At 36.2% G+C, this 27,255-nt stretch overlaps 2 protein-coding genes across 2 annotated transcripts in view; both read right to left on the reverse strand.

Moving 5' to 3' along the window:
• Window positions 1–1,068: 1,068 nt before the first annotated feature.
• LOC124154034 (adenylate kinase) lies at window positions 1,069–16,963 on the reverse strand. Its single transcript, XM_046527516.1, has 8 exons — window positions 16,832–16,963; window positions 16,522–16,683; window positions 16,300–16,417; window positions 16,052–16,170; window positions 12,246–12,413; window positions 10,142–10,256; window positions 8,390–8,502; window positions 1,069–1,722 (listed from the first exon to the last, which is right to left on the reverse strand). The coding sequence occupies exons 2-7, from the start codon at window positions 16,633–16,635 to the stop codon at window positions 8,396–8,398; spliced, it is 741 nt and encodes a 246-aa protein (XP_046383472.1). The 5' UTR covers window positions 16,636–16,683; window positions 16,832–16,963; the 3' UTR covers window positions 1,069–1,722; window positions 8,390–8,395.
• Window positions 16,964–22,265: 5,302 nt separating this feature from the next.
• Window positions 22,266–27,255, reverse strand: part of LOC124154036 (probable peroxisomal acyl-coenzyme A oxidase 1) — a 56,038-nt gene continuing 51,048 nt past the window's right edge. Inside the window, exon 13 of the mRNA XM_046527517.1 lies at window positions 22,266–26,484. Within this exon, the coding sequence (XP_046383473.1) occupies window positions 26,221–26,484 (264 nt within the window). The 3' untranslated portion in view covers window positions 22,266–26,220. The remainder of the gene's footprint in view (window positions 26,485–27,255) is intronic.

The raw sequence follows: 27,255 nt of genomic DNA on the forward strand, positions 1-27,255 counted from the left end.
TTTGCAAGCAACAGTATTTTTTAATATTGTATTTAACATTATTCATGCCCTTGGCCAATCATTTACTCATGAATTCACGATTTTAAAACTATAGGTAGATAATTACAGCATTTTTGTTATTTTTAAATATAAATGCCTTTGGCTGCTTTTCAGCAAGTGATAAGAAAACGCGTTATCAACGATGGATATTTACACCTCAAATGCAACAATGACTTACAAAAGGAAGCAGTGAAATTTTAGTATTATTTTTTCACTAGGGTAAATATCATCTCACATTCTAGCAGAAGTAAGGTGGGAATTGAACTGCAGCTTCATTTAGATGTACACGTTTAAATTGTATTAAACCTGCATGTATCAGCATTTTGACAGATGATGGATGCACTTATGTAAGTTTTAATTACAGAAATAAATGCAGTTGTCCAAAAGAAAATACATATACTCCCCCCACGGATCTGCCACTCTGCCCAGGTTGAATAACGTCTCAAGCTCCAAAGCCTGTTTTTGCATGGTCACTCTTTACACTTTCTTCCTAAGGGCTTGCTCGACAAACTACTTCCAAGGAATCAGTTAAGTTTTGGAATTGAAGAGACCCATATTTATTGGTTTCAATCACTCTGGTACTTACAGAGTTATCAGGGATAAAGCATCAACATCCTCGATCATTAAAATTAAAAGGGCAAAAAAGTTATTGACTTAACTTTATGTGGCAACAAAAATCTTCAGTATAACATGGCACACATATACCCTTACTTCCCAAAACACTTTTAGTGTTTTACAGGTGATAATATAAACCAAAAACATTTTCATAAGAGCAGCAAAAATTGTAACTCGGCAGTTACCGCAAGAGGACAGGATAATTTTCTGACTGAAAATCAAATTCATCAATTATATTGTGATTGCAGGCAAGAGTGAAAATCTCAATTTCAACCATGAATCATTAACAATATTAATATAAACATTAAGCATATGCAAAAGAATACTAATTAAGGTATGCAATAACCATTCAAATCCCTCATCAAATAAGCTAATACAGGTTTGAGCAGGATTTTGGGCCAATAGAAAACCAACAACTTATCAATTATTTATTAAGAGCCAACTAATAGCACACAGGTTCACCTGTACAGCCAAACATTAAATAACAATGACATTGACAACAATAATTTCCACGATGGGATTTAACCCGATCGCTTAGCACTCTATTATATCTTAACCCACCAAAAGAAGAAATTGTCATGGTGATGGCCACATTTATTGGATTCTGTGTATTCAGAGACAGCCATGAAAAACATGTTTTGATGCCCTAGGTTGATTGCTTTCAAGGGGAAGAATTTTTACATGCCCACTATTTTCTCACTGTCTCTATTCATGGAATGCATCAATCATTCATGAAAATGAACTGCACGCAGTTACAACAGGTGATGAGTGAGATCATACTGAACATTTTATTTGGGAAGTCACAAATGGCATTACTGGTAGCAATAATGATACAAATATCACCCCAAAATACTATGACAGGTAAACTTAAAGTCACCAGGAAAACATCTGTAGAGAAAATATACAATTTTTATTTCCTGAATACAAATTGACTCGGTACCCAAAAATCATTTGGATTTCTTCAACACCACAAACTAAAACTATCCCTTCACACTATGCTGACTCAGATTCATTTGATCATAGCACACAGTAAAAGCCCGGTTGATTACCCCGCATTCACCACAAAGCCTAAAAAAAATTAATAACACAATGAACTTGATTAAGAAATAATTATCATGAACTTCATAAGATGCAAGCCAACAACTTACATTAAGCTAAAAACCAATTGCATTTACTCATTTAGGCATGTTTTGGGTAGGCCCCACGTAATAGTGAGGAAGATGATGGGTAAAGCCCTGCAAATGTGACAGACACTAGGAATACCAATCACACTGAGATCAATCTGACCGGCTTAGTATAGTATAATAAACCAAATGGTCTGGCCAGATCAATCTGAGAAATGGCGTGAGTCAACCTGCTTTCCCAATTGGTCAGAGATATTTGATTGACATGGAGAGGAACGATTTTTGAGCTTGCAGATACATATTCTTTTGGTTGCCAAAGCCAGCAAAATCTTATCAATATCTCCCTCAGTGGTCACGAGAGGTTGGAGGTTTTATTGGTTTTACTTCATCCTTGGCAGATAAAATTTACACATTTTGGAAAATGTCTGCAGAATCTCAGTCCACATTGATTGACTTAGCAATTTGAGTTGCCTCACATATGAGCTTTCAGACATCTGAGCTCAGATCTATCTCAGTTTCACTGTTAAAAGTAGTGAGATCAATTGGAGGAGCAGTTTTGCATATGATTACCAATGCTTAGTGAAACAGAAACATTAACTCTTAAAAGTAACAATATATGCAAGAATATCCTAAAGTTAGACATCCAAAGATTCATTACATATTTTCAAAAGGTAGAACTTCTTTTTCAGACATTTTTCATAAAGCCCTCTGTCAAGTAAAAGTTCATTCATTAAATGTGAGAATGAAGAGAAAAGATTAACTGGATCTGTAAACGACTAACAATTCCAAAATTTTCCAAGACCGCATTTGACATGAATTACACTGTAAGGGAAGGTGCATAGTAGAATCTGTTTTTGGAGTTTTAGGATAGCTTGACCTCCCCCTCCAGGGGCCCAGCTAGGAATTAAGGCTAGGGGGCATTAGGCGAGACAAATACTACAGAGTTAGGGAGGCATGGAATACCCGCCAGGGTAAGAGGGAGGTGTGGGGGCCCTCCACCAGAAAAAAATCAATCTAAATGATACATGATGGTGAGTTTTATGGCTTTCTGAAGGATATTTTATTAGTCATTACACTATTCTGCAATTAATATTAACCCAATTAAGTAAAATGGATTTAAGTTAAAAATTTCTCTGAACTCAGGGGGGGGGGGGAGGTGAGGTGTTTCATCCCCACCACTGCTCCCCTCAGTACGTTTTGATTCATCACAGCCACCTTCAAAAGTTATCAGAAGTTAAAATATACAATAGGGCCTCTAATTCATTAAGTCAAAGGGGTCCAAAATCCTAAACATTGTAAAACAGAAGGTTTGTAAAAGGGAGGTTGCCTTCTTGTGTTGTGGGTTGCAGGCTGTGGTCTACCAGCAGGCAAGTGATTACCTTCAAAAGTAACAACTCCCTTTGCATGGCCAGTATTTGAGTAAACATGGGGAAAAATCTGAACATAAACAGTGAACATTGTTCATGTAGTGATAAATATTTAATATAAAAATTAAACTAAGCATGGCTAAGATTGAATTTTTAACTGACCAGAGCATTGATGAAGATATTAACAGTGAAGCTGATTCAAATACAGCAGAATGATGACTATGCAATATTAGGAGAGAAGTAAAGAGCTTCACAATTTGAAAACCATGGTCATAATGAGGTAAACTAATTAATTGTATTTCTGGCCTGAGCCCCTATATAAAGTAACCCTGACTTGAGAGTTAGAAGGATGCCTCCCTTGGTGAAGCTCAAAAGTGAAACTCATGGGGACTGGCTTCTAACTTCATAAAACAATTACAGTAAACTCTCGATTATACGAAGCAGGATTTTACGAAGTTTTCGATTATACGAAGTGATAGTGCGGTCCCGGCGAAAAGCCTATGGTAAATACATGGTGCTACTCGATTATACGAAGTTTCGATTTTACGAAATGTTTTGAATTTACGAACCCCGGATAGGTCCCCAGGAGCGAAAAGCATTCGTTTATACGAACTATGGCGAAATATTTGTCAACAAAACTAGTTACGCCGGCGTATGTAGCTATAAAAATCAGCGCTTCTAACTGTGGTTCATCAAAAGTGTGAAATCGTAAATGACAGTGCAACTTTGGAGAGAAAGGGTTCGCCTAAAACCTTACGGTGGGAATTTAAGGGAAGTAGGAGTTCAGTAAAAATATTGCGACCGACATAATGCCCCTATTTACGTGCCTATTCGTAAACATCACATCGACAATACTTCGTAGTTTAACATGTCAGGAAGGTCCCGCGGGGTATTTCGTACACTCCTAATTAACCCTTTGCACTGCTGTGAACGTACCTGTTTCGTTCGCAAGGCAGGCTGCTGTGAACGTACTTCGAAGACTACTTGACTACTTTTCGCCGAAGCACTTCGAAGGGTCCCTAATCCGGGACCCTTTCCTCGACGAGCTCACCTTCGCTGGCCCCTCTCCTCGACCCTCAGAGCGAGGGCCTCCCTCCCCAAAAGTGACCGCCCTGACTGCATTTTGAAAATCTATCAATCAATGCCATCATCAAAAATAATTGTTTGCATCGCACTCCTGCCAATCAGGCATTCAAGTACGTCTCCGAACCGTGTTTCTGCGATGAGAAATAACGATTTTGTTAACTTTGCTAAAATGGCCAAGTTAATAAAATTGTCATTTTTCATTGCAGGAACACGGTTCAAAGACGTACTTTATTTCCTCCACTACAATCGCAAATTGCTGGAAATCGGCCGGATACCCTTTGATAGCGCATCAGGAGGATGTTCTCGAGGTTGATAATTAATACAACTAGGCTACTAGTAATTCTACTGCTATAATATCACGGCTGTAGTTGATTCGTTATGTTATACCTTCAGGAAGCTGCAGCGGATAAAATCGCGGAGGAGATTAGAGGCTTAATAGATGATTTTGAAAAATTCTTGGAAAAAGCAGGAAGAGCACAGCGCGCAACATCAAACGATTATATTGCCCTTGACGATGATCTCCGGGCTTGCGACAATGGGATGCCGGTACATACGTCGGAAGAAGCAGCGGCCGGGACTAGTCAGAATAGCAGTGACGACGATGATGAAAGTGAGGAAGTAATTTCACCAAATAAAAAAGAAGTACACGCTGCCCTCCAAACATCAAGATATTTTGATCTGGCTAAGGAGTTAGGTCCCCAATTTCATTCCCATTTATGCAAGTGAGAAACCATGGTGGAAGCGGCGATGGAGATGGGCAAAAAGAAAAAAAATAACAGATTTTTTTAGTAGTATCTTTTCGTGTATACAATAGCCTTCCTGAGTAAACAACTTAAATATCTTAAGTATTGGGCTCTATTACCAACTAACTTATTTTTCAGGCTACTCGTAATGAAGACGCACTTCTAACTCTAACCATGAACTTCCTTCTCGTGCGTCTCCACGTTTTCCCATGCCGAGAGATCTTTCTTTCCAAAGTCTTTGTTTACTTCCTCCCGCGGCCTTCTGCTGATCTTGCTGACACCCACCTTACGCATCCCAAACCCCTCCTTCCTCAGCATTTCCCATTCACTCTCCCCCTAAGGTTACTGAGCTTGAGTGCGTCGTAGAAAAATACGCCCCCCAAACGTAAACTGAGGCAGAGCTGAAGGCCCTTTCCCCACCCTTCTTTCTCCTGCCCCCTTCACCCCACCATATGCTGACCGCTTCTTTCCTCAGGCAATCCCCATCCCACTCTTATTCACCCCACCCACTGGGAACGTTCCCCGATTGTGGAGAATGGCATGGTTCATCTTTACCTGCAACGGGGGTAAGTTATTAACCGGAGAGAGGCTGAAGAAGTTTCTTCCACTGTCGGGGAAATGGTGCCGCGCTTATAATGTCTCTCTTCTTCTCTGCTGACGTTTCAATTGAAATTATTTTCTTTGCTCTTTCCTCACTATATTTATTTACGATTATGGCGCGACTATTTTTTAGTGCTAAAGCTAAGAAAATATTTTCTCTACGTCAATGATTCTTTGCATAACTTTCAATACGGCGGAGAAAGGGACACGAAAAGTAAATGAGGTGAATGTACAGGTTTTTGCGTGTCATTTTTGGGAATTCACGCAAGTGAACCAATACTTCACACACGTTGAGAAATGATGAAACATCTCTTGTAGGAAAACAATCAATGCGGATAATAAAGTTTCTCTCTTTATTTCTCCGATAATGGAAGATGTTTCTCCTGTCGTTTTCCGGTTATAACCTTGCTCCTGTCGGCATAAAAGAAGAGAGAAATACTATATGAACATTGCACTTCACACCCGGTATGAAGAATATGGTCCTGATGAAGAATAGTCTTTCGTAGTAATGTCTGCTAAGATGACGGAGCACAGTATCCGGACAGAGAACTCAAACAGAATTTACTTCAAATATTTGCCAGAAGATAATCATATCCTACGTAATTTATAATCGTAACTGAATCTCAATGAAAATAACTAATGGAAAAGATAGCACATTCAACTGAAAATACGGAGTAACTCGAAATATTAACTTACGAAGGTTATTTTGGAAACGGGTGGAGGCCCTCGTTTTTCTTTTTTTTCTCGTCGCTGAGCGATAGAGGGCGACATAAATGGCGGTTAGGCCGGCTGCCGCTAAAATTCCGTGTGTGCTGGAAACAAATATATATCTTACGCGAACTTAATAGTTTTTATTCGCTCCCAACCACAAATTTATAACATTAAATTCTTATAATAAACTTTGCAATTCATTATTTGATTACGTTTTCTAAACTGGTCGGGAATTTCTTAAGCGATCGTTGATGTTGAAGTATGAACGAGAAATTGGAATTTTGTGGTGGTATAATTATTTAACGATCTTTCACAGCATAAATCGATGACAAAAAGCCTTTTCTATGAATAATACCGAGAATAACCATTTAAATAAGACCACTAAATACCGAAAACATTTAAATAAGACCACTAAAGACAAAAAAGGGCGGAAGAAACAAAAGCGAACATTTTTTCGTGACTTATGAAAAAGGTTTGAAATTACGAAACTCGATTTTACGAAGTGCCAATTTTCCGGTCCCACTGACTTCGTAAAATCAAGAGTTTACTGTAAATGGAGTTTTTGAAAATAAGAGCAGCATAATTTTTCCTATAGGCAGAGTATTAGTTGAGAAAAAATTTCGTGAATTGGTATCACCATTGATTTTTCGTAAATTGGTATTGGTTCAAAAATCGCAGGCCCTTATGTAGTCTGAATAAAATAAAAACCTCAACCGACAAAACAATAAATTCACTCTGCATAGCAACTCCATTCCAGATTTTACCATCAAACATTGATCAAATTTACTTATACCTAAAATTATCAACAACAGCAGACTTCCGGTTATCCCGCAGCGGTTTATCCATGCATGAGTTTTACGCTTCATCATGTTTTCCACGATCTTTATAAAAAAAAAATTAATTGGACACATAAGAACCAATATACAATTAGCATTTCAATGCATGGCTACAGTGGGATTATTGTTTCCATTAGAATCCTCTTTGTAAAAGGGAATTATTTTATTTACTATTAGACTAGGAATGTTTCAAGTACATCTGCTCTAGCATGCAGACGACAATCAGCAAAGGGAAAAAAAACTCTTGATTAAATTTTGAAGATTCTTCATTGGTTAAGCAAACGCAAAGTAAGAGATATGTTTACTATAATAGTTTATTTCATTTTGCAAATGTGCAATTATTACCGTGGCCTCGCATTCAGCTGAATAAGGCCCAAAGGAACAGGAGATTTCAACGCACTCGGACATATTTACGCCGTGACTAGTCAAGGTCAAAATGGAAAGGAAGGGAATAAAAGAAGTGAAGGCAGTGAGAGAAGTGGGAGTAGAGATAGCATGAGTTATAGCCAGGCACTCGGCTGCGTAGACAAATCGCCAACAGTCCTGGTTTCCTATAATCGCTACTGCGTGCGATGGGATGATCGCGTGCCCAATACCTTCACTAAACTCCGTGTTCATGTTATATAAACATCATGGTGTGTGATTGCGTTCAGTGATCACGGAACTGCGTCCCGCAGCAGTTGCATACAGGGCAATTTGAGTGAGACACGACTACTTAGCATGGTGCCTGTCGGTGTAGTTTCCGACGTCGCACAGCAGTTTTGAAGCATTCGTGCAAAACAATTCTTGGAATCCGTGATCTTGCAGACACAGGTTATCGGAAACCAGGTATTACATGGAGCAATAGGGATATGAGTAAAACCACATTATACCCACTAAAAGATCGCGGTCGGGGAAATAAAGCTCTGAATGATTCCAGAAAGTGATCTAAAATAACAAACAATGTGCGTAGTTAATAATTGATAGTTTGATTTGCCTAAATTATGAAAATTACAAGAAATTACGGAGAAAGTTCGGATTATTCGTGATTTCCGATCATTCGTGCCGCCTCTCCCCATCATTAGGCCAGATAATCAGGAGTATGCTGTACTTAGATTCACAGATGATAACATTTACAGATCAACCCTTGTGAGTAAGGAACCGAAAATGTAATTAATAGTAACACAGAAGTACATGATGTTGAAATAGAAATGAGTACTTCAGTAGAAGTGATTCAATAGCTTTGGAAATATAAAACTGAGTAACTACTAAGAATAAAATACATTTACCTCTCATTAAATGAACATAACCTTGTCTTTCGTCTTCAAAGCATTAAACTTCTTGACTAATGTATCAAACACTTCCTCAGCAGGTTTAGATGCATCAATATGGTGATGGATTCCTATAGAAAAAATAAACAATTTTTCATTAAAATATAAGTAAATATTTACCAATTACATTTAACATGATTTCAAATTTTTGTCATGCACTGCACCATGACGGACCATATGCCTGTCTAGACAAAACCATTAATGGCTGCATTGGGCCACTCTCAGCTGTTTTGGAAGAGTGATAGATAAATGTACCACTCTCACTGCTTTAAAAGGGTTCTAGATACCCTCACTACTTTAAAAGGGTAATAGATGCACTCTGTTTTAAAAGGATCATAGATAGTTTCACTGCTTTTAGATGGGGGATAGATAAGTGCAGCTTAAAAGGATTAGGGCAGATGGTTTGCCCCAGGAACAACTTAAAAGGCCCATTTTGGGAGAAGCTCTCCCTCTCTCCTTCCCCTGCCTCAGAAACGTATACTGATCCCCTCCCCCCTCTCTAGGAATCAGAGTATTTAAAACCCCTGCATCCATGGACCTCGCAGGAAGAGACCTAGCTCGCTGCCGAAGGCTACGTTTCTCCAGGGTTCTGGAGTCTGTAAGATTTTCTGAAATAAAGTCTCTTTCCCACTAGCATCACTCTGGATTTCAATCCTTAAGTACCAGCAATCCTATCAGAAAGTCGATCTAGCCACTCGGGTCGATCTCTCCGTTTCAGTTGTGTGCACCGAGGTGTCGGGACACGACATTTTCATCTCCAATAAGCTACATGTGTGTGTAAATATCAGTTACAATACATAGTCCAAAATCTAAAAAAACTTTCCGATCTGCACATAAATTAAGTAAAGTTGAGGACCTCGAATCCGGAATCCAGAAACATGGAAAACCAGAAATCCACAACGTTTGAAAAATCCTCTGGGTAGTGCTTTGACTTGCCACCTCGTGGAACCACTCTCCGAGCCTTGTTCTGTGACGAGAAGGAAGTTAGCACATGCTATGAACATATGCTAACAACCTAGGCAGAGACAAGTGTGGAATCTCAAATATTGAGCACAAGAGCCTGAATGCATTTATAAATTAATTAATTAACAAACTATACCATGAAGACCAGAAATCCAGAAAACCTGAGGTCCCAAGCTTCCCGGATTTGAGGTCCTCAACTGTAATACACTTTCGGCTATTGTAAAATTTGCCGAAATCATTCACCGTGTAAGCGGCCATGGCAAATGAATTTAATTCAAATGACCACTCGAGTGATTATTTGAATGATCATTTGATTGATCATTCACCATGTAAAATGGCCTCAAGCAAATTGGAAATGAGACAACTCCCAAATTGTACACCTAAGACATTGAACATAGTCTAAAGTATAGTGGTTAAAATGAGTTTCTCAAAATAATTGCAGAAGCATAACCACTTTTCTAAAAGAGATATGAATGAGCGGCTATCAGATAGTAACATATGTTATCTTTAATCTTATAAAGGTCTGCCCTGTCAATCCATCTAATCTAGGACAGTTGACTATGTTATCTTTCAGCACTCCATCATGATAAGATAAAAAGCAAGTTTCAGCATTACTGGATATATTGTCTAGAAATTTAAAGCTTACATTTGAGTGTACTGGAGGTAAAAATATAAGTCAGAATATGGAGAAAACATGAAAAAAATATGCAAGAGTTGTACCGAAAGTATTGAACATGATTAAATTACCTTTAGCAGCATAATAATGGACCAGAGGTTTTGTCATTTTGTGATAAGTTTCCAGCCTCTTTTTCAAAGCATTTTCATTGTCATCTTTTCGACGTTCAAGTGGCTCACCTGTAAACTGAAAGAATACTCAACAATGCAAAAATTCTTAGTTTGACATACTAAAAATGCTAATTAAACATTTCAAAAAAATGTATTCAGATGATAAAAAACTAATGCCATAACTTAATTTGCTTCTTCTCTAAATAAGAAGGAATTTTGGCTAAGCCCGCCTTGACAAATGAGCCAATGAACACGCACACTGCCTGCGGAGGAAGCCGTGAGTGCCGGGAGTCTGACTTTGCCTGGCACAACTCCAGTGCTCAGTGTGCGCGGAGAGAGTGGTGTGCAGTGGGAGTCGGACTCCATGCGCACACAACTGCTCCCACATACATTTTTCGTGTGAGGCTCATCATATGTTTAGCAGGTCAAAGGGAGCACATGTCACTTTTTGTGGGTAGCCCACTGCTCACTTTTTCACGTCGCTTGAAATATTCTGATTCATTTTCTGGGTATTGCTCTAAAGAATCTCATACGACCCTTTTTGTAATCCTCTCTCCTGAATTTTTCTTCCATCGTGAAAGAAAAAGGGTTGAAGATGCTCATGTAAAATTTTTCGTCAACAGCAAATTTATGAAAATAATATGAGACAAGAATCAAAATGTTCCAACACAAACAACTCAGATTAATTGAGGAAAATAATTATGAATTGTTAACACGATCACGTAGTTTCGGAGAGAATATTTTGATGCAACAGAATTTTTAAAATTGTCTCATCTCTAAGCACAGCAGATAGAATATATTGTGCGTTTTCTATGAAAGATATAATGTATCATCAGAAATGGTTCCTAAGTTATATCACCTGTTAAGCATTGTGATTATGCAATATGTGATTGATCAATTGCGATCTAGGAATTGTAGCATTTTTAATGTCCGTACAGAAATTCCCCCTCACCACCTTCCTCTCCCTTTCTTCCACTACCCTCTTCCCCCTCCTCACAACCCAGAAACTCTTTGCTGAGTCACACTGCGCAAGCGGCTCTTAGGAGAGTGCTGTGAGCAGTGAGGCAGCTCAACAAAAAGTCATTTATGCCATCACCAGTCAAAAGTCTTCGTTTCTCAAATCAAAATTCTTACATTCGTTCTTTCTCTAATGCCTGATAGAGGTATACAATACTTACACCCCATTGCAAAACATATTTGAACAACTTACTTTAGTTTATTGAAAATATCCTAATAATTTGATGGTGATTTAATTCAAGTAATCAAAATAATGTCCAAACAAACATGAATGTTCATTTATCATTTACAAGTGATGAATTTTTCAGCCCTTATTCTTATATAATGTATGTATTGTTATTCTTAGTCATATTTGCTGTTTTACCGACAAGGCATATTTTAACATTTCAGTTTACATGCACATGAGATCACATGTTTGTTAAATTAGGAATGACTTATGAATCAAAGATTTGCTTTTCTTAAACATTTATCAGAGAGGATTCAATGGTAAAAAAGAAGTGGTCAGAGGGGATTTTAGTTTTATGTAATTTGCTAATGAGAAGTAACTGAATATTTTTGAAGAAAATAGGGGAGATTCCTCTACTCTAGACAAAAAGTATGAGATTCAGAACAAACACAATTTCACAAAGTAAAGAAAAAAAACCTAAGTTTTGTTTGTAAAAAATTAAAAGACCACTATTTTAGATTATAATAAGACCTACATCTATTTTGTAATAGATTTAGCTTCAGAAAGTAGTTTGCAATCACCTAATTTTAAATAAGTTCATTCTAAAAATTGGGTCCGCTCTTAAACATTTCAACGAATTTACACCATGTGCACTACATTTAAATGACTGAAATTGAACTACCACATGGAAAAAAAATCAGGAGCAATTAATCCAAAAAGAAAATACAGCAGCCCAGGAAGTTTGAGAGAATTGGCCATCCAAATCAGAAGGCATACATAATAATTAAGAGGTACACAAATTATACACATGACAATTAGAGTTACATTTCAAGCAGAACTTTGATTTTAAGTTTACAAACGCCTAACTAATCAAGAACTTACATCATCAGTCATAGGCTTTTTGGGAGGATGAAATTCCTCATGGTAAGACCGACCACTTGCAGGGTGGATAAGACGCCCTGTGACCCGCCTCAAAAGCAAGCTATCATCAATTGCAAACTCCATGACAGCATCTAGTCCAGCATCACGTTTTCGCAGCAAGTCATCAAGCTGGAAGGAAAGATCTAAAGTCTATTAAAGTGCCCAGCAGTTTTGTGTTGGCACTTTCTATTTTCCAGGAAAAATTAAATTTTCACCAGAAAATTGATTTTCAACATACCAGTTTAATGCATTCCACAATCTTGCTCGTATGTCAATTTGTTCACTTCTCAAAGCAATTTTCCCGATTGGAATGTCATTAATTCATTCCAGCCCCGAAAATGCTACCCCAATTTTTTTTTTTGTTTACGAAAAAAGTTTTTGAATAAGAAAAATGTATTCATAAATGACAAATATTGTCTTAAAACATAATAAAAGAGAATTTAAAGAGAAGAACTGGTTTCATCAAGTTTATATTTTGGTCACTTAAGGTAATGAAGATAACTACTTCACATGATACACACACAATAACGACACGGCTAAGAAAAACTAATTTTCCGGCACAGAGGGCAGTGATGTATCCACTTTGGGCACCCACGATGAGGATTGCACCATAACTCAGCAGATCAAATTTAATCGCTCAAATAGAACTATGTAATGGTATGATGTCCTATGCATAACAACTGCTATGCAATGCACAGTCTACATTAAATAAACACAGGCAGAATTTTGAATGAGAAACTCACTAGTTCTTTACCCATTTCCCTACTAATGATGAAAATATGCGGCAGGACGTTTCTTTACTTATATCTCAATTTCAGAATAAAAATCAACATGGAAATTGTTGCTGCATTAAATACATTAATATTGATGGTAGAGCTTCGTTCAAAAATTGACAATTCTCAGGATAAAACTAGGAATTCAATTCGAAGTCTGCAATTTACATGCAAGCAACAATTATCCATACAAATGCGATAGTGGTTGGCGTAACATGGTGAAACTCCTTCATGATGCACAAAGGTTAAGAAAAGACTTAGCTGTTTCACAAAATAAAATATATTTGCGACCGGTTTCGATACAGCGTATCATCATCTGGCAATTACAAGTATCAGAACATAGAATTTATACCCTTGAAGGCGTTAGAGGGGTGGTAGAGTGGAGGTGGAGAAAGGGGGGACATTCGGAGTACCCATTATTGGATGCAATTAGTTTGATTGTGTTTAGCTCCTTCATCCTGTTGTAATTCGACAATGGAATCAATCATAATCTGTTCCATTGTCGAATTACAACAGGATGAAGGAGCTAAACACAATCAAACTAATTGCATCCAATAATGGGTACTCCGAATGTCCCCCCTTTCTCCACCTCCACTCTACCACCCCTCTAACGCCTTCAAGGGTATAAATTCTATGTACTGATTGCCAGATGATGATATGCTGTATCGAAACCGGTCGCAAATATATTTTATTTTGTGGAACAGCTAAGTCTTTTCTTAACCTTTGTGCATAATTATCCATACAGCTAATTTATATAAACGAAGTATGATTGACCGCATACCAATGCCACTGGTAGGATTAAAAACCCTGAAAGGAGAGAGCCCAACTACCCTTGGAGTCCGAGATAATGCGGAGCCCCCGCTAGGAAAGGTCGAATAAGGTTGGTGCTGAGAAGGCATGATTATCAGCAAGACCCTTCTTAATGAATGCCCTGCAAAAATGCTCTGTACGGACAGGAAGGAAGAGTCTCTTGGGGCTCAGTACAGCAGTCATGCTAAGTAGAGAACTCCACCATCTCGAGAGGGTTAACAAACATAAAAAACAAGACTACGCTGTATGGTGGTACACCCACAGAAGGACTTAAGTACATCCAAGCAAACGGAAGTTAATTCTGCATACTAAACTCAGGTGTGCTGTCATATAATCTGAATACCTTTAAATCGGACGTGATTTCTTCCATCCAATTATTGACAAGTGGCACACAAAGTAAAAATACCAAATATGCCTGATGCTAATGAATGGCACTGAATCAAATTAAAAGTATCTACATAGCAACAGTCAATTAAGAATACTGTTTAATTGTATAGTTTATTCACTCAATTTATTCCTGTTCAGTTCCTAAATTGTGTTACAGTGGAACCTCGTTAAAGCGAGTACCTGTTACTATAGCGACACCCCCGCTATAACGAGAGATAGCCGATGCACCGTCAATTGACCCTATAATAAGAGTGTTAAAAAATTCGTTTTTACGAGACCGTTTCGGTGTTGGCCCTCGCCATAGCGAGGGTTTCACCGCCGGAAGACTTTCATCAAGACTCCTTAACCTCTGTAATTGCTAGCGATCTGTTAGAAATGAAGTTAATGGAGTGGTCAGTCTCAAATTTATGCGTTAAACTGTCGTTCGATAAATATAATGATTGACGAAACAATGCTTTCCATGATTTATTCAGTGCGGTGCTTATAAATTGTTTGAATAGTTGGTCGTTATTTGAGCAAGGAAATTTAGTGATGCAAAAAAACATCGCCTTTCGTCTGGATTTATGCTTACGTTTATCGGATAGATGTTTATCTGTCGCCGCACCACTCCTGTTCCTGTATATCTGTTCGCAACAGGTATATTGGCTATTATTTGCTCCACCTCGGTAAAGCGACAATTCGCTATAGCGAGTGTTTATTAGTGCACCGTGGGGTGTCGTTATATCGAGGTTGCACTGTATTTCTCTATTGCAATACTGAGACACAAGTATAAATTGCATGAATCTGCATGCAAGGACTGACGCAAATTCAGACAGAAGTGCTCGGTTAAAAGTTCCTAGCATCAAAATGTACAGAACGGAAATGAGAAAGAGAGGAAAGTGACTGCAGAGGAATTTGGAGAGAAATAGAATTATACTGGCTGAATCTTTGACCTCTAAGGAAGAGCAGAGAAGAGGATGGTCGCTTTCACCTACAACGCTAACTACTCGCAATTCCAAATACTTGACTCTTCAGGGTCAAAGACTTTAAATGCTCTTGAAATATATCCAGAAACCAAACTCTACCATCAACTCATGGAGGCCATTACATCAAGCCTCAAGTAAAACTCAGAAGTAAACCGCACAGTTTGAATACTATTATGATTAGGGCGATATTTTGCAAAATAGGTCAATTATAAATCATGTAACTTAATCATTTTACGATAATTATTTCTACAAAAGTAAGTGATTGAGATTCAAAAATATTTTGTCAATTAAACATCTTGCAAAAAGCTGGAATAGTTCGGTCAACCTGTTCAAATTATGTGCCAGTAAATGGGATAGATGAGCGATGACTATAATGAAAGAGGCAGAAATTACAGGTCTGTAAGGGAGGTGGTTTGCAGCATAAAAATAAATCTGAAGCTATTACAGGGAAATCCTCAGCATGTGAAATTTAAAAAAAATCAAGCAAAAGCTTCTAGTGAGCATAAATTATGCTTGCTAATTCTCCTAGATAAAATTCATTTTTTTTATTATTGTTCTTAAAAACAATAATGTAATTTTTATTAATGGACAAACACAAGAACCAATACGGTTTCTGAATGAGAAGGAACGAATTATAGAGTTTTCAAGGAAAGAAGTTAGAATGACCTTCAAGGGAGTACCGTTACCAAGGAAAAAGAAATTAGCTACAGTTACCCTTTCTATAATAGCACCGACTATGGATTAAAAAATAAATTACACCCCGCAAACATTAATCCGTCATTACGATACGCAAAACAATGAAATGGCAAAATCAATAGCCTTATCACTTTACCTTTTCAGCCTGAACCACTGTTCGAGGAAATCCATCCAAAATGAATCCATTTTTACACTCTGGCTTGTCTAAATTGGTGTCAATAAGATCGACGACTAAATCGTCACTAACCAATTGGCCTGCACATAGAGGAGAGAAATTCTATGTTATCATAATTCTTGATTCCATCCATGGAAAATCTGGTCGTTTAACTGATCAATCTTATTCATATGCCACCACAAAGGAAATTGATTTTCTGATTTACTTACCTTGATCCATTATTTTCTTTAAATCCCCACCCAATTTTGACCCTGACGATACCTCAGCTCGCAGCATGTCTCCAGTCGACAAGTGGCAAACACAGAACTTCTTCATGAGCTTAATTGCCTGTGAACACCATTAAGACGTTCATGTTTTCTTTACTAATTCAAAATACCAAAAATGTATTGATTTTTCTCAGTGAAATTTTAAGTATTGACTGCCTAACTTACCTGGGTTCCTTTCCCTGAACCAGGTGCTCCCAAAAGGATAGTTTTAATTCCAATTTGCTGCTCATCTTCTGGCAAGGGAATTTCCTTTGCTAACGGTGCAGCAGCTGGAGGCATTGTGATATTATATGAACGTTAACTAGACTGTAAAGGATAATGCGGGACCTGCCAAGTACAGAACAAAGGCACAGCTGTTACGTTGACTGATGGGAGTCAATTGACGGGTATCATAAAAATGTTCTCAACTTTACAACTCTAAAAGTTACACTAAATTATGATGTAAGTATTTGAGAAGATATATATGCTACATCACCTAATCGGATCTCCAATTATACAGGTCCAGGTCGTGACCTTGACCGCAACGAGAAATTTATAAATTTCACACAACTGACCGCAAGGTCCTGAAGTCGCCGCAAGTCGCCGTGCTTGAGAATTTCGCCTTTTCTTTGTTCTTACATGTGGAACTGACAACCGGCAACACTGGCAACAGAAACAAATCTTGCCGAAGTTTTGGCGCTATTTTTAACTTTCAAACGCCGGCTGCTCTGACCTGGCCAAGGACGATTCTGCCTGGGTGGATAAAAATATGAACTCAGAACCTTATAAAAATACGTTGCTTAAGTTATGGATAAAAAATGTCCCGGTATGCTTTTTGGAATACCATTCAAGCACTGACTTATTCCACCATCAAGTCGACTATGCGACAATACACACGTTACTTGCAGAAGTACATTCAAATCTCATTAATATTTTCAATCTAATGACATTTAGTTTCTAAATATAAGGTGTATTCAATATAAATCTAATGCTTCCCATGTGTTCATTAATACATCCTAAATACTACTTTTTTGATACATGCTTGGTGATATCCACTATAGGTATTGAAGGTCAAATGAAGGTCAACATATGAGCACATGCGCAACATCAGACACGAAATATAGGTTTTAGGCTAAAAACTTGCCAGAAAAAGGCTCCAATCTTTTGGAAGGGTTTTATGCACAATCATACATTTCCGGAGAAATGTTAATCCACATTAATTTGGATGTCAAACGTCTACTCAAGAGAGTAGACACTAACCATTCAACGGTGTTATCATTAAACACGGCTTAACACATTCCGTGCTGACCGTTTGTTGAAGAAAATGCCCTGTGGCTGACTTTTTGGCAAAAATTTATATTTTTTTATTATTATTTTAACGACGTGACCTTATGATTTGTGATGCCTGGTACATGTTTTCACACTTTTTTTTTCAAAAATAACCCTTCATTTGTTAAAAATTTGAAATTAAAATTTTTAAGTATCCTGTCAAACTTGTGATACCTTCCCGCAACACACCTACATGTTTCCCATATTTCTTTGCTCTTTGTCAGTACTGTAGCGAAAACCCGTTCAGACTTTATAACTTTCTGGAAAAAAACTAATGGAAATAGTAATGTTAACATTATTTTTTTTATCTGGAAATGATACATTTAAATACGATTTTAAATTTATTGCTTCAAAGAAAATATTGCGGGTATGTATTACCAATATTTCCAGCAAAAGTGTTGCTCCCTATGATGGAAAAATTATACTGAACAATATGATATCCTCTGGATAAGATTTTATAATGATATACATTGGTTTATAAATGAAAAGGAAAATTTGTATTCATGAAGAATTCTTGCAATGAAACATATTGTCTTACAAATCAGACATTGACCAGCATAATTAGAATAATTTTTCAGTTACTAAATACTATGCATAAAATAATATCATTTTTTTAAATAAACATTGAAATAGAAAATATAAAAGTTATGCATTAAAAAAATAATTTTTTCCCGCTGGGTAAATAATTCTCTGCATTCTGGAAACAGTCACGACACAATCGAGGATCAGCTAGGCAGGTGGGGCTATAATATGATGTGTCATGGCAGACATTCTTCTTGAAGCACTGCCTACATCTCTTCTGGTTTCGTCTTTTCTTACTTTCGTGTTTTTCATATAATCGGGGAAATGTCCTAATGGCCAAAAAGGGGGGAAATTCTTCTATGGTTAAATATTTCCATCTAGTAAATTTCCTTCAGGACACGCATTGCCCATTTTATATACTCGGATGTATATATCCTCGGGCCGGATCAGTTTCTCCGAGTTCGGCGGCATATGACTGGGTTTGTGGAAATTTTTTCCTAGGCATTTTTTTGTTGGGGAGGATGCCAAATAAAATGCTTGTAAGTATTTCAAATATTATGGAAAAAATCAAGTAATGAGTCTCTAATTCAAATGCTAGTGAACATAACCCAGTGAGAAATGGGTGGTGGAATCCACGTGGAACCCACGTGGAGATGTAACGTGGATACCACATGTTTTTGGTCGTGGAATCAACGTGGATAACCCACGTGGAAATTTGGTGGAAAAATTAAAACAGCAGTAGGCGCTGTCCTAAAACCATTAAAACCTCAACCACTCTATATCTAAACCTTCTATACATGTGTCTACGATTTTTCATGTGCTCTCATGGCTGCCTTTCCACGAATTATATAAAAATAGAATGTGCGATACATTTTCACATAACTAGCGTGGTTTCAGGATGATAAATGACGCAATGTCACCAGAGAGTTAAGTTCCACAAATTAGAAATTCTGTTTAACATTTTATGCTAATCACCACAAATCCACTTGAAATCAACGTGGATTCCACGTGGGTCCAACCACTCAATATCCACCACCACCATATATCCACGAGTCAACGTGGATTCCACCACCCATTTCTCACTGGAAAGGATGGGGAAGTCTAGATATTGTGCATGAAATGTAAATAGTAAAAATAAATTGCAATGTGGAACCAGGACTTCACTGAAGTTATTGTAAAATTTATGCAAATATGGTTATTATTTCAAGTGTAGCAGCAAATAAACATAGGGATAATAACAAATTTTGCCATGATGATATCATAGCAAATAAAATTCACTCGGAAACTTTAAAGTTATAAGAACGGAAGCATTTATTATTTATCGTAAGGATTAAAATACACATACCTGGAGTATGTCCGAAATTAGGCAACCAGCTAAGCAATTTACCACGATAGCGTTAATTGACGCTAAAAATTAAACATAACAAGGGAAAAATATTTGTATTCCTTCTTGCAATTAACACACTCAATGCGGATGCCTTGAATTCAAGGCATCCCGCGCTAGCCTAGGACGCGGATGCCTTGAATACAAGGCATCGGTCTCGTTAGGTTTCTCGGCCCGCCATCTGCCTCCGCGTCTTCTACTAGACCCTGCCATTGTGCCCAGCGTCTCTGTGTGTCTTCTCCTGTGACTGGATACATGTCGTTTGCTTGCAGCAGATTTTTTGCCTTCTTTTTATTATAATATATTTATTATAATTTTATTATAATATTTAATATTTTTTTTATTAATAGTGAAAATTTTAATGATTTTCAACTATGTATGATTGTATGCGATTAAGGAAGACACAATATCTGATATTATTGCAAAATATTTTTTCCGCGTGGCGGTATGTTATGATAAATTTTCTCAGCATTGAGTGTGTTAAATAAACACAATTTAATCATTGCGTGAAAAGTCATAAAGAAAGATAAAATACCTTGTAATAAAGTATATCTTTCCTATCCTCGTCAACTGCAAAAGGATCTTTTTTTTATTTCGCTTTGAATATTTGTAAAAGTTTTTTTTTGGTATAAGAACAATTCTGAGAATATATTAGTTTTCTGCATTATAAAATGAAAGTAATAATTAAATATATTGTAAAAACCCCTCCCAAAGACGTCCTTGCAGAGCAAAACCAGGTAAAATAGAAAAACACAGAAAAAAATCGAAAAAAAATTTTTTCGGAGCTTTCCGCACGGCAAACAGGCGAAGAGTGGTGACTGACCCTCTCCCATACCCTAACACCGGTGGCTGGCGCTCAGGGTGGAATATAACGCAAAAGGGAATCATGACGCTACGTCATGAGCACGGAACGTGTTAAACTGGTCATAAAGGTATGCTAATTGCAATATGGCACATTGGAATGCCAATTTAATGGGTTAGAATTATATCCAACAATAAAGGGCGATCATTCATTAAATCGTGTGTGATTATATAAGCCAAAAAATTATTAATGTTATTATCCTCCCTAAAAAGTTTTCATTCATGACAAAATGATTCAAAATATTCTTGAGCCTTCTGCTGCACTTTTTGCAGGTAATAATAGAGCATATGCAACTCATTCTAAGATATTAGAGCCTATGGATATATTATAACCTCCCTTCCTAAAATACTGACATTTATTATAGAATTGTAAAAACAGGCGTAGACTTTGAAAATTTTGTAGTCTCATTGCAAGAAAACTAAAGAGCAATTCGTTAATAGATTCTTCCATTGTAAACAGGAAGGTTTAAATGATGCATTCAGGCTCATGGAGAAAATTATTTTCCCTTCCATATCATTATTATACACTGTAACCTGTAAATGGTTTACCTATGGTAAAATTGGGTAGTCTCAGTAAAATAAAAGGTAAACCACCACTTAAGATCCGCAAAAGACAGAATTACCTTGAAAAAGCCTACCATTAGAGCACCCATGCTACAGTTCTGTACCCACTCCACTTGTACTTCACTACATTCTATCAGGGTAATAAACTACCATTCCTATGAATATGAGATGCTGAATGGGACTTGCTGTCAGATTGATGACACACTAATAAGCCTACTTGTCATCGTAACATTTTTCTATAGCCATGGTTTTGTGTGCATATCAAAATATGTTGTTGTGGCAAATTAACCCTTTCAAGACAGTGGATTTCTCGCCTTAGCATGACTGCTGGACTGATTGAGAGGCCCAAGAGACTCTTCCGTCACCTTTGTACAGAGCATTTTTGCAGGAAATTCATTACGAAGGGTCTTGCGGATAATCACAGTCTCAGCATAAACCTTTTTCTAACCTTCCTAGCAGGGATTCCACATTATCTCTGACTCCGAAGTTAGTTGGGCTCCCTCCTTTCCAGTGGCATTGGTTCGCGGTCAATCATGCTTCGTTTATATGTATAATTAAATTAGCTATATATGGATAATTGTTGCTTGCACGTTAATTGCTGACTTCGAATTGAATTCCTCGTTTTATACTGAGAATTGTCAATTTTTGAACGAAGCTCTACCATCAATATTAATATATTTAATGCAGCAACAATTTCCATGTCAATATTTGAACTAAGCTCTACCATCAATATTAATGTATTTAATGCAGCAACAATTTCCATGATGATGTTTATTCTGAAATCGAGATATAAGTTAAGAAACGTCCTGCCACATATTTTCATCATTCATAGTGAAAAGGTTAACTTTCACTTGATAATGCAATGTCTTCAAGAATAACTCCTATTGTACAGCAGAGCAGAGCAACCGCTTAACAGTTTTTCTCTAAAAAGTAATGGAAATAGCATATTAAATAAACCAGGCTAAATATCAATCGTGTGTAGTCACTAAACACCCAGCAAGATTCTTTCAGGCACCATTTTCCCCTTACACTGGGACTGTTCGTCACGAACTGTGCCCTAATTGTGCTGTGATCCATTAATTTAACTAAAAAGCAATTATGCAGAATCTCTACCAATTAGATAATTGGTCGTGAAGGTACAACATTGTAAGTTTAAAGATTTAGGAATTCCAGAGGATGACAACCAAAAAATTTCTCATTCTTCACGCACTAATATATGATGCATTAAAATCCTGAAGGTATTTTTCATTATTAAACAAAACTCATTTAAGACCATTGAAGTTTTTTATTGCAATAAACCCCAAGATACAAGGTAAATGTGAAAAATCAACAATAAAAAAATAAACAACAGAAACCGAAGGAATCAATATAAAATAAACAATATCTTAACAATTTCCCATTGATATATAACAAAGATTATATAAACCAAACCAAGGGCACAAAAATATCCCAAAGTTAACTAATTATGCATAACATGAATAAAATATTGCACCTTCTCTGATTGAATAGGTCAACAGAACCGATGTATTTAGAAATCGATATTAGTCTAATCTAATTCTTACGTAACATATCTCAGTTCAAAACTAATCATTACATAAAATTTTAACAGGAGAAAGGAACCATGTGAAGACTTAAAGAGCATAGTACATACATACCTCAAAAACATAAATGAAATTCCATAAGGAGAGACATTCAATTTATAATGGCGAAAAAGTAGGCATAAATGTTCACTTCCGAGAAAAGTATGTTTACTTCAATTCAAAGGATAAAACCTAACTACATAAAATCCATGTTATTTTTTAGAAGAAATCAAATTGAAATGATACCATGGATAATTTTAAATAATAAGGTTTCTACATACTTCCTAGTACCTAGCATTGGCAATCAAATATTATCCATACAAGGAGTTAATATTACGATAAGCACCTCTTGATAGTCTATTTATAGACAAGGCAACTGATTTCAATACCAAAATTCAAATACGTAAACAAATAATAATTTCTTTACAAATTTTGGACAAATTGCTAACAATGTTCCAACCCCACATGCATCACCAAATCTTTAACAAATTAACAATGATATTCCATTCATGCATCTTAAACATGTAAATGTGAATTTTAAAAATAATTACAAACCTATTGAGAAAAATTCAATAAATAGTAAATCACTATTGTTATTACCAGAGCACAAAAAAAGTCAATACAAAAATGTGTAATTTATATGGAATCCTTACATTTTAATATTTACCCAGTTAAAACCAAATAAAAAAATGATAAACAGGGATATCAAATCCCTAAATCTATTACATTTATTAATCTACTGATGATGGGTTTAGGGGCCAAGAAAAAGTAACTGGGGTTAGTTACACCACAGTTATAGTAATTTGTAATCAGATACAAACTGTTGCAGTTAATTTTCACAAATCTCCTTGAAAATAATATGAGAGGCTAATGAATGAAAGTCCACTGTGAGGAAAAATATAATTTTACTGTAAAAAGATGCATCCATTTCAATTTCCAATAAAATAAGTACGAATAAAGGGTAAATTGATGTGATCACACAATGTTTTGGCTTAAGCATTTTGCTAGAGTACTGTACAGAAAGCAACAACTACTTTCAGAAAATAATAAGAAGAATCAACAGTTTCATACCCTGGTAGCACAGATAATATTCCTTACAGAGATAAATAGGTAACAGAGCTTTTTGGATTGTAGAGGCATTAAGGAGAAAATCCTTCCCTTGACAATCGATTCCCAGTACTAACGGTATTGCCTTGCAAAAATTAATCAATAGATCCATGGAATGAGTACTAATTAAAGATGCTGACCTAATTATGCATTTGAGAAACAAACAATCATGACTTACAACCTGACATATTTTAACTATGCTTTCGATGATGCACGAGGCAGGGTCCCAATTTTTTGAAGAATTTATTTATGTATGTATTACCTACTCCGATTAAGAAGATGCAGATAATTAGACCATTGGTTTGCACAATCATTCCAAGGGTGAAGAATGATTCATGTATTCATAAGACTCACAATTCAAGCACTGTTGTCATCATCAAGGGAGTTATGATTGGTTAAAAAATTTGTCAGACCAGCTCATCAACTCATCATAAAATTTTGGCAATATTATTGAATGACAAAATATGATTTTGTAGCATTCATATGATTACTGAAGAGTGGAATGTTAAATAACACTTACAAATAACAGATGTGGTCTTCAGAATGGTAAGGAGTTTGTCTTACATATGGTAACCATGTTGTTGTAGGATAGAATCCCACAGCATATTTTAGACCGAAGGTAGATTTTTTTTCAATTTTACCGAGACATTTTTTTATTTGCAAATTAACTCTTTGCTAGTTAATTAATTATTTTGCAATTACTTTTATTTTTAACAAGCGTCTTTTACTTAATTACTCACCCTTAGGTGTACCCTCAGTTGATAACAGCTATGCAATCGTCTGAGATTATCACTTTCTTCAATGGAATTTACTTGGTTCACAAAAATCATTGAAAAGAAAGGATAATAGCAGAATAGGCGAAACCAATTGATGTTATTTCACTTCCATATCCCCATTCTCTCCTTAGAACATATGGATAGGATTTCTTTAAATTTAATATTAATATGGTTTACAAAAAAGGAATAGGATATTTGCTACATTTGTGCTACCAGGAATAGAAGAAATATGTAGTTATAAATAGAGAATGTAATGTTGATAAGTAAAAATGACTAAAAATGGAATCATAACTGTTAATCAGTTACTTTTACTAAGTTAATCCCTATTTTACAAACCAACGCATAAAAAATATGCGTAGGAAAGGAGGAATATTATACAAAAATTTTAAATTCCCGGAAAAGTGACTGTAAGAGCAAAAAAGATGTGCGTGATGTTAAATTGGTTAAGAGTTAGATGAAAAGGGTTTTTTTTCTTTAAATCATCAACAAAAAAGTCAGCAAGAAGACATAGGTTTCAAACTTTTAAGTTAATAGACATTTTTTAAACATACTTAGAACTTAACCCTAGATTTCAGTTGAATAAATAAAGATATAGGCCAACATTGCACAATCTCCCTCATAGCTAAGAATTGCCCATTCATGAATTAACTTGGAACAAATATCATTCAAATTCATATTTAAAAAAATATTTTCATTCTATGTTGAGAAAAAAATTATCGATTTCCTTGAACTACTCTCTGACTATTATCCTGATTAATTACATGGAAGAGACATGTTGAATAGCAAAGCCTATAAAAAAGGTAACCAAAAACAACTACAAAAAGAGGCTCCACACATAAACACTACATGCCAACTCTCGGTGATGTACCCAAATATGAGTCCATTAGATAGGTATTTAGATTTATACTCAAACCTCTGTTAGGCTTCACAATGTATTCCATTTTTTGCATTTTATATGATAATTTGATAAGTTTAAGAGATCGGTGCCTTGATAATTTAAAGCTTAACAACAATTCAGAGGAGGATATTAAAAAAATAAATCTAGCAGGAACAATAAGAATATAAAATGTAAAAAAGCTGACATGCCTTTCAAAGGAAAAATACAACCAAATACATATCACAGTTAACGTTTTCAATAAAAAGACTGATGAGTAATGATTATTGTCTCTTTCTATGATCTAAAATCAACAAAGAATTTAAAAAAAGATCAAATATTGTGCTTCATATATTTTTAAAATAATGATATCAGTGTCATAATTTCAAAAATCTGACCTTCATATACACAAGGAGTCTAGTGGCCAACTCCAGGCCATTTATGAAATGAATGTTAATCATTAATTCGTATTTAGGAACAATTAAGAAAACAATCACCCATACACATGATTCTTTGTCTTTTTGGTCTTCATAAAGGTCCTCCAGATGGATTCAAATTCAAAGATGGTACTTCTCATAATTTCATGAACTCATCTTATATACAGGCATACACCTGATGTCCAGGAATTGTGGAATTTTGTAACTTTTTAAGCTACATTTGCAACTGTAATAATACTTTTATCCCACAAAACCGTGGCCATACAATCCAGAAAATTGAAGAAAAGATACACAATAAAAAAATACTCTTTCCGAGGATCATCCATGAACACATAAGATACCCATAGCTATGCCATGATTTAAGTTCAGATACCTGTTTTCAGGATACATCACAGATATGTGATCCATTGCAGTAAAAATTCCTGAACAAAAGTAGCATTTAATTTCTTCATCACAGATTAGCTTTGAGAAGAGGTTTTAAATACTTGTAAAAGGATTCTTCATCCACAGGTTTGGCATTTAAAGGACTTTTTTGAGCTTCCTCAAACAGGCGCTCGTAGACCTGACCATCCCACGCTCCGAGAGCAGAGCCTAACACCATATCATGCAGGTCGAAACCATCAACAAGGCCTACAGCTTGAGGACGAATCGCTTGAAGCAACCAAACTTGCCTTTCTCTTAGATATTCCACATCAGAAGTTGTCAAGCTTGTAAACTGAAAAAAATAAAGAAAAATTCTTAGTGCAGGTGAAAAAACAAATTCTGAAATAAATGTAACCTAGTTAGTGGAATATATAATATGGCAAATGATCTACGGCCCTACAGAGGAAAACCTCTCAAGGTAAGAGAGAAAAAATAAACGTTATGAAGTCAACTGAGGGGAGCCTAGTGGGTATAGCGCTTGGCTACTGATTGAGGGTTACCACATTCAAGTCTCCGGTGAAGCCTTTGAACACCCTCAAACAACATCTTTCAAGTGCAAGATGGCCCAGGGAAAGGAACTGACCCCCTAACCTGAATGTGTGAAGTTCTCAAGCCTGTGGCCTAGTCTGGGGTTAGCTCTACCCTCACCAAACCAACCTCTGAATTGAAACAATGAGTGAGAGAGTGAGATCGAAGTCAACTGAAGGGAAATCATCTGCATTATTTTTTGCCACACATCATCTACTCACAAGAGGAATGAATATGACTTCAAACATCAGAGATATCAGAGTTTATTAAGCATATTGAGTATGATTTGTAATTACTTATTGGTAAACGAGCCAGTGTTCCCATCCATTCCCCCTAATTACTCAAAATTAGCAATAATATCAATAGATCACTCCTAAAAAATGGATAACTCACAGAGTAACTTTTTTTCTTCTCTTCCATCCCTTATGAAGTGTGCATATGCAAAGCAAATTATCTTTCCCTCATCATCTTATTCATAAGATCTTCGTCATCATTTAGCTATTCTGAGAAAAATGGGTTCTCATCAAAAAAAGGG

This window comes from Ischnura elegans, chromosome 2 (assembly GCF_921293095.1).
Source record: "Ischnura elegans chromosome 2, ioIscEleg1.1, whole genome shotgun sequence".
In the NCBI taxonomy this organism is placed as follows: Eukaryota; Metazoa; Arthropoda; class Insecta; order Odonata; family Coenagrionidae; genus Ischnura; species Ischnura elegans.

Bases quoted from the DNA above. Each gene is read 5' to 3' on its own strand.
- LOC124154034 (XM_046527516.1), bottom strand. From the start codon at position 16,635: ATGCCTCCAGCTGCTGCACCGTTAGCAAAGGAAATTCCCTTGCCAGAA. The intron at 16,171-16,299 runs GTAAGTAAATCA...CTCTATGTGCAG, and splicing joins AAAGAAAATAATGGATCAAG to GCCAATTGGTTAGTGACGAT. The intron at 8,503-10,141 runs GTAATTTAATCA...TTTTTTCTATAG, and splicing joins CCATTATTATGCTGCTAAAG to GAATCCATCACCATATTGAT.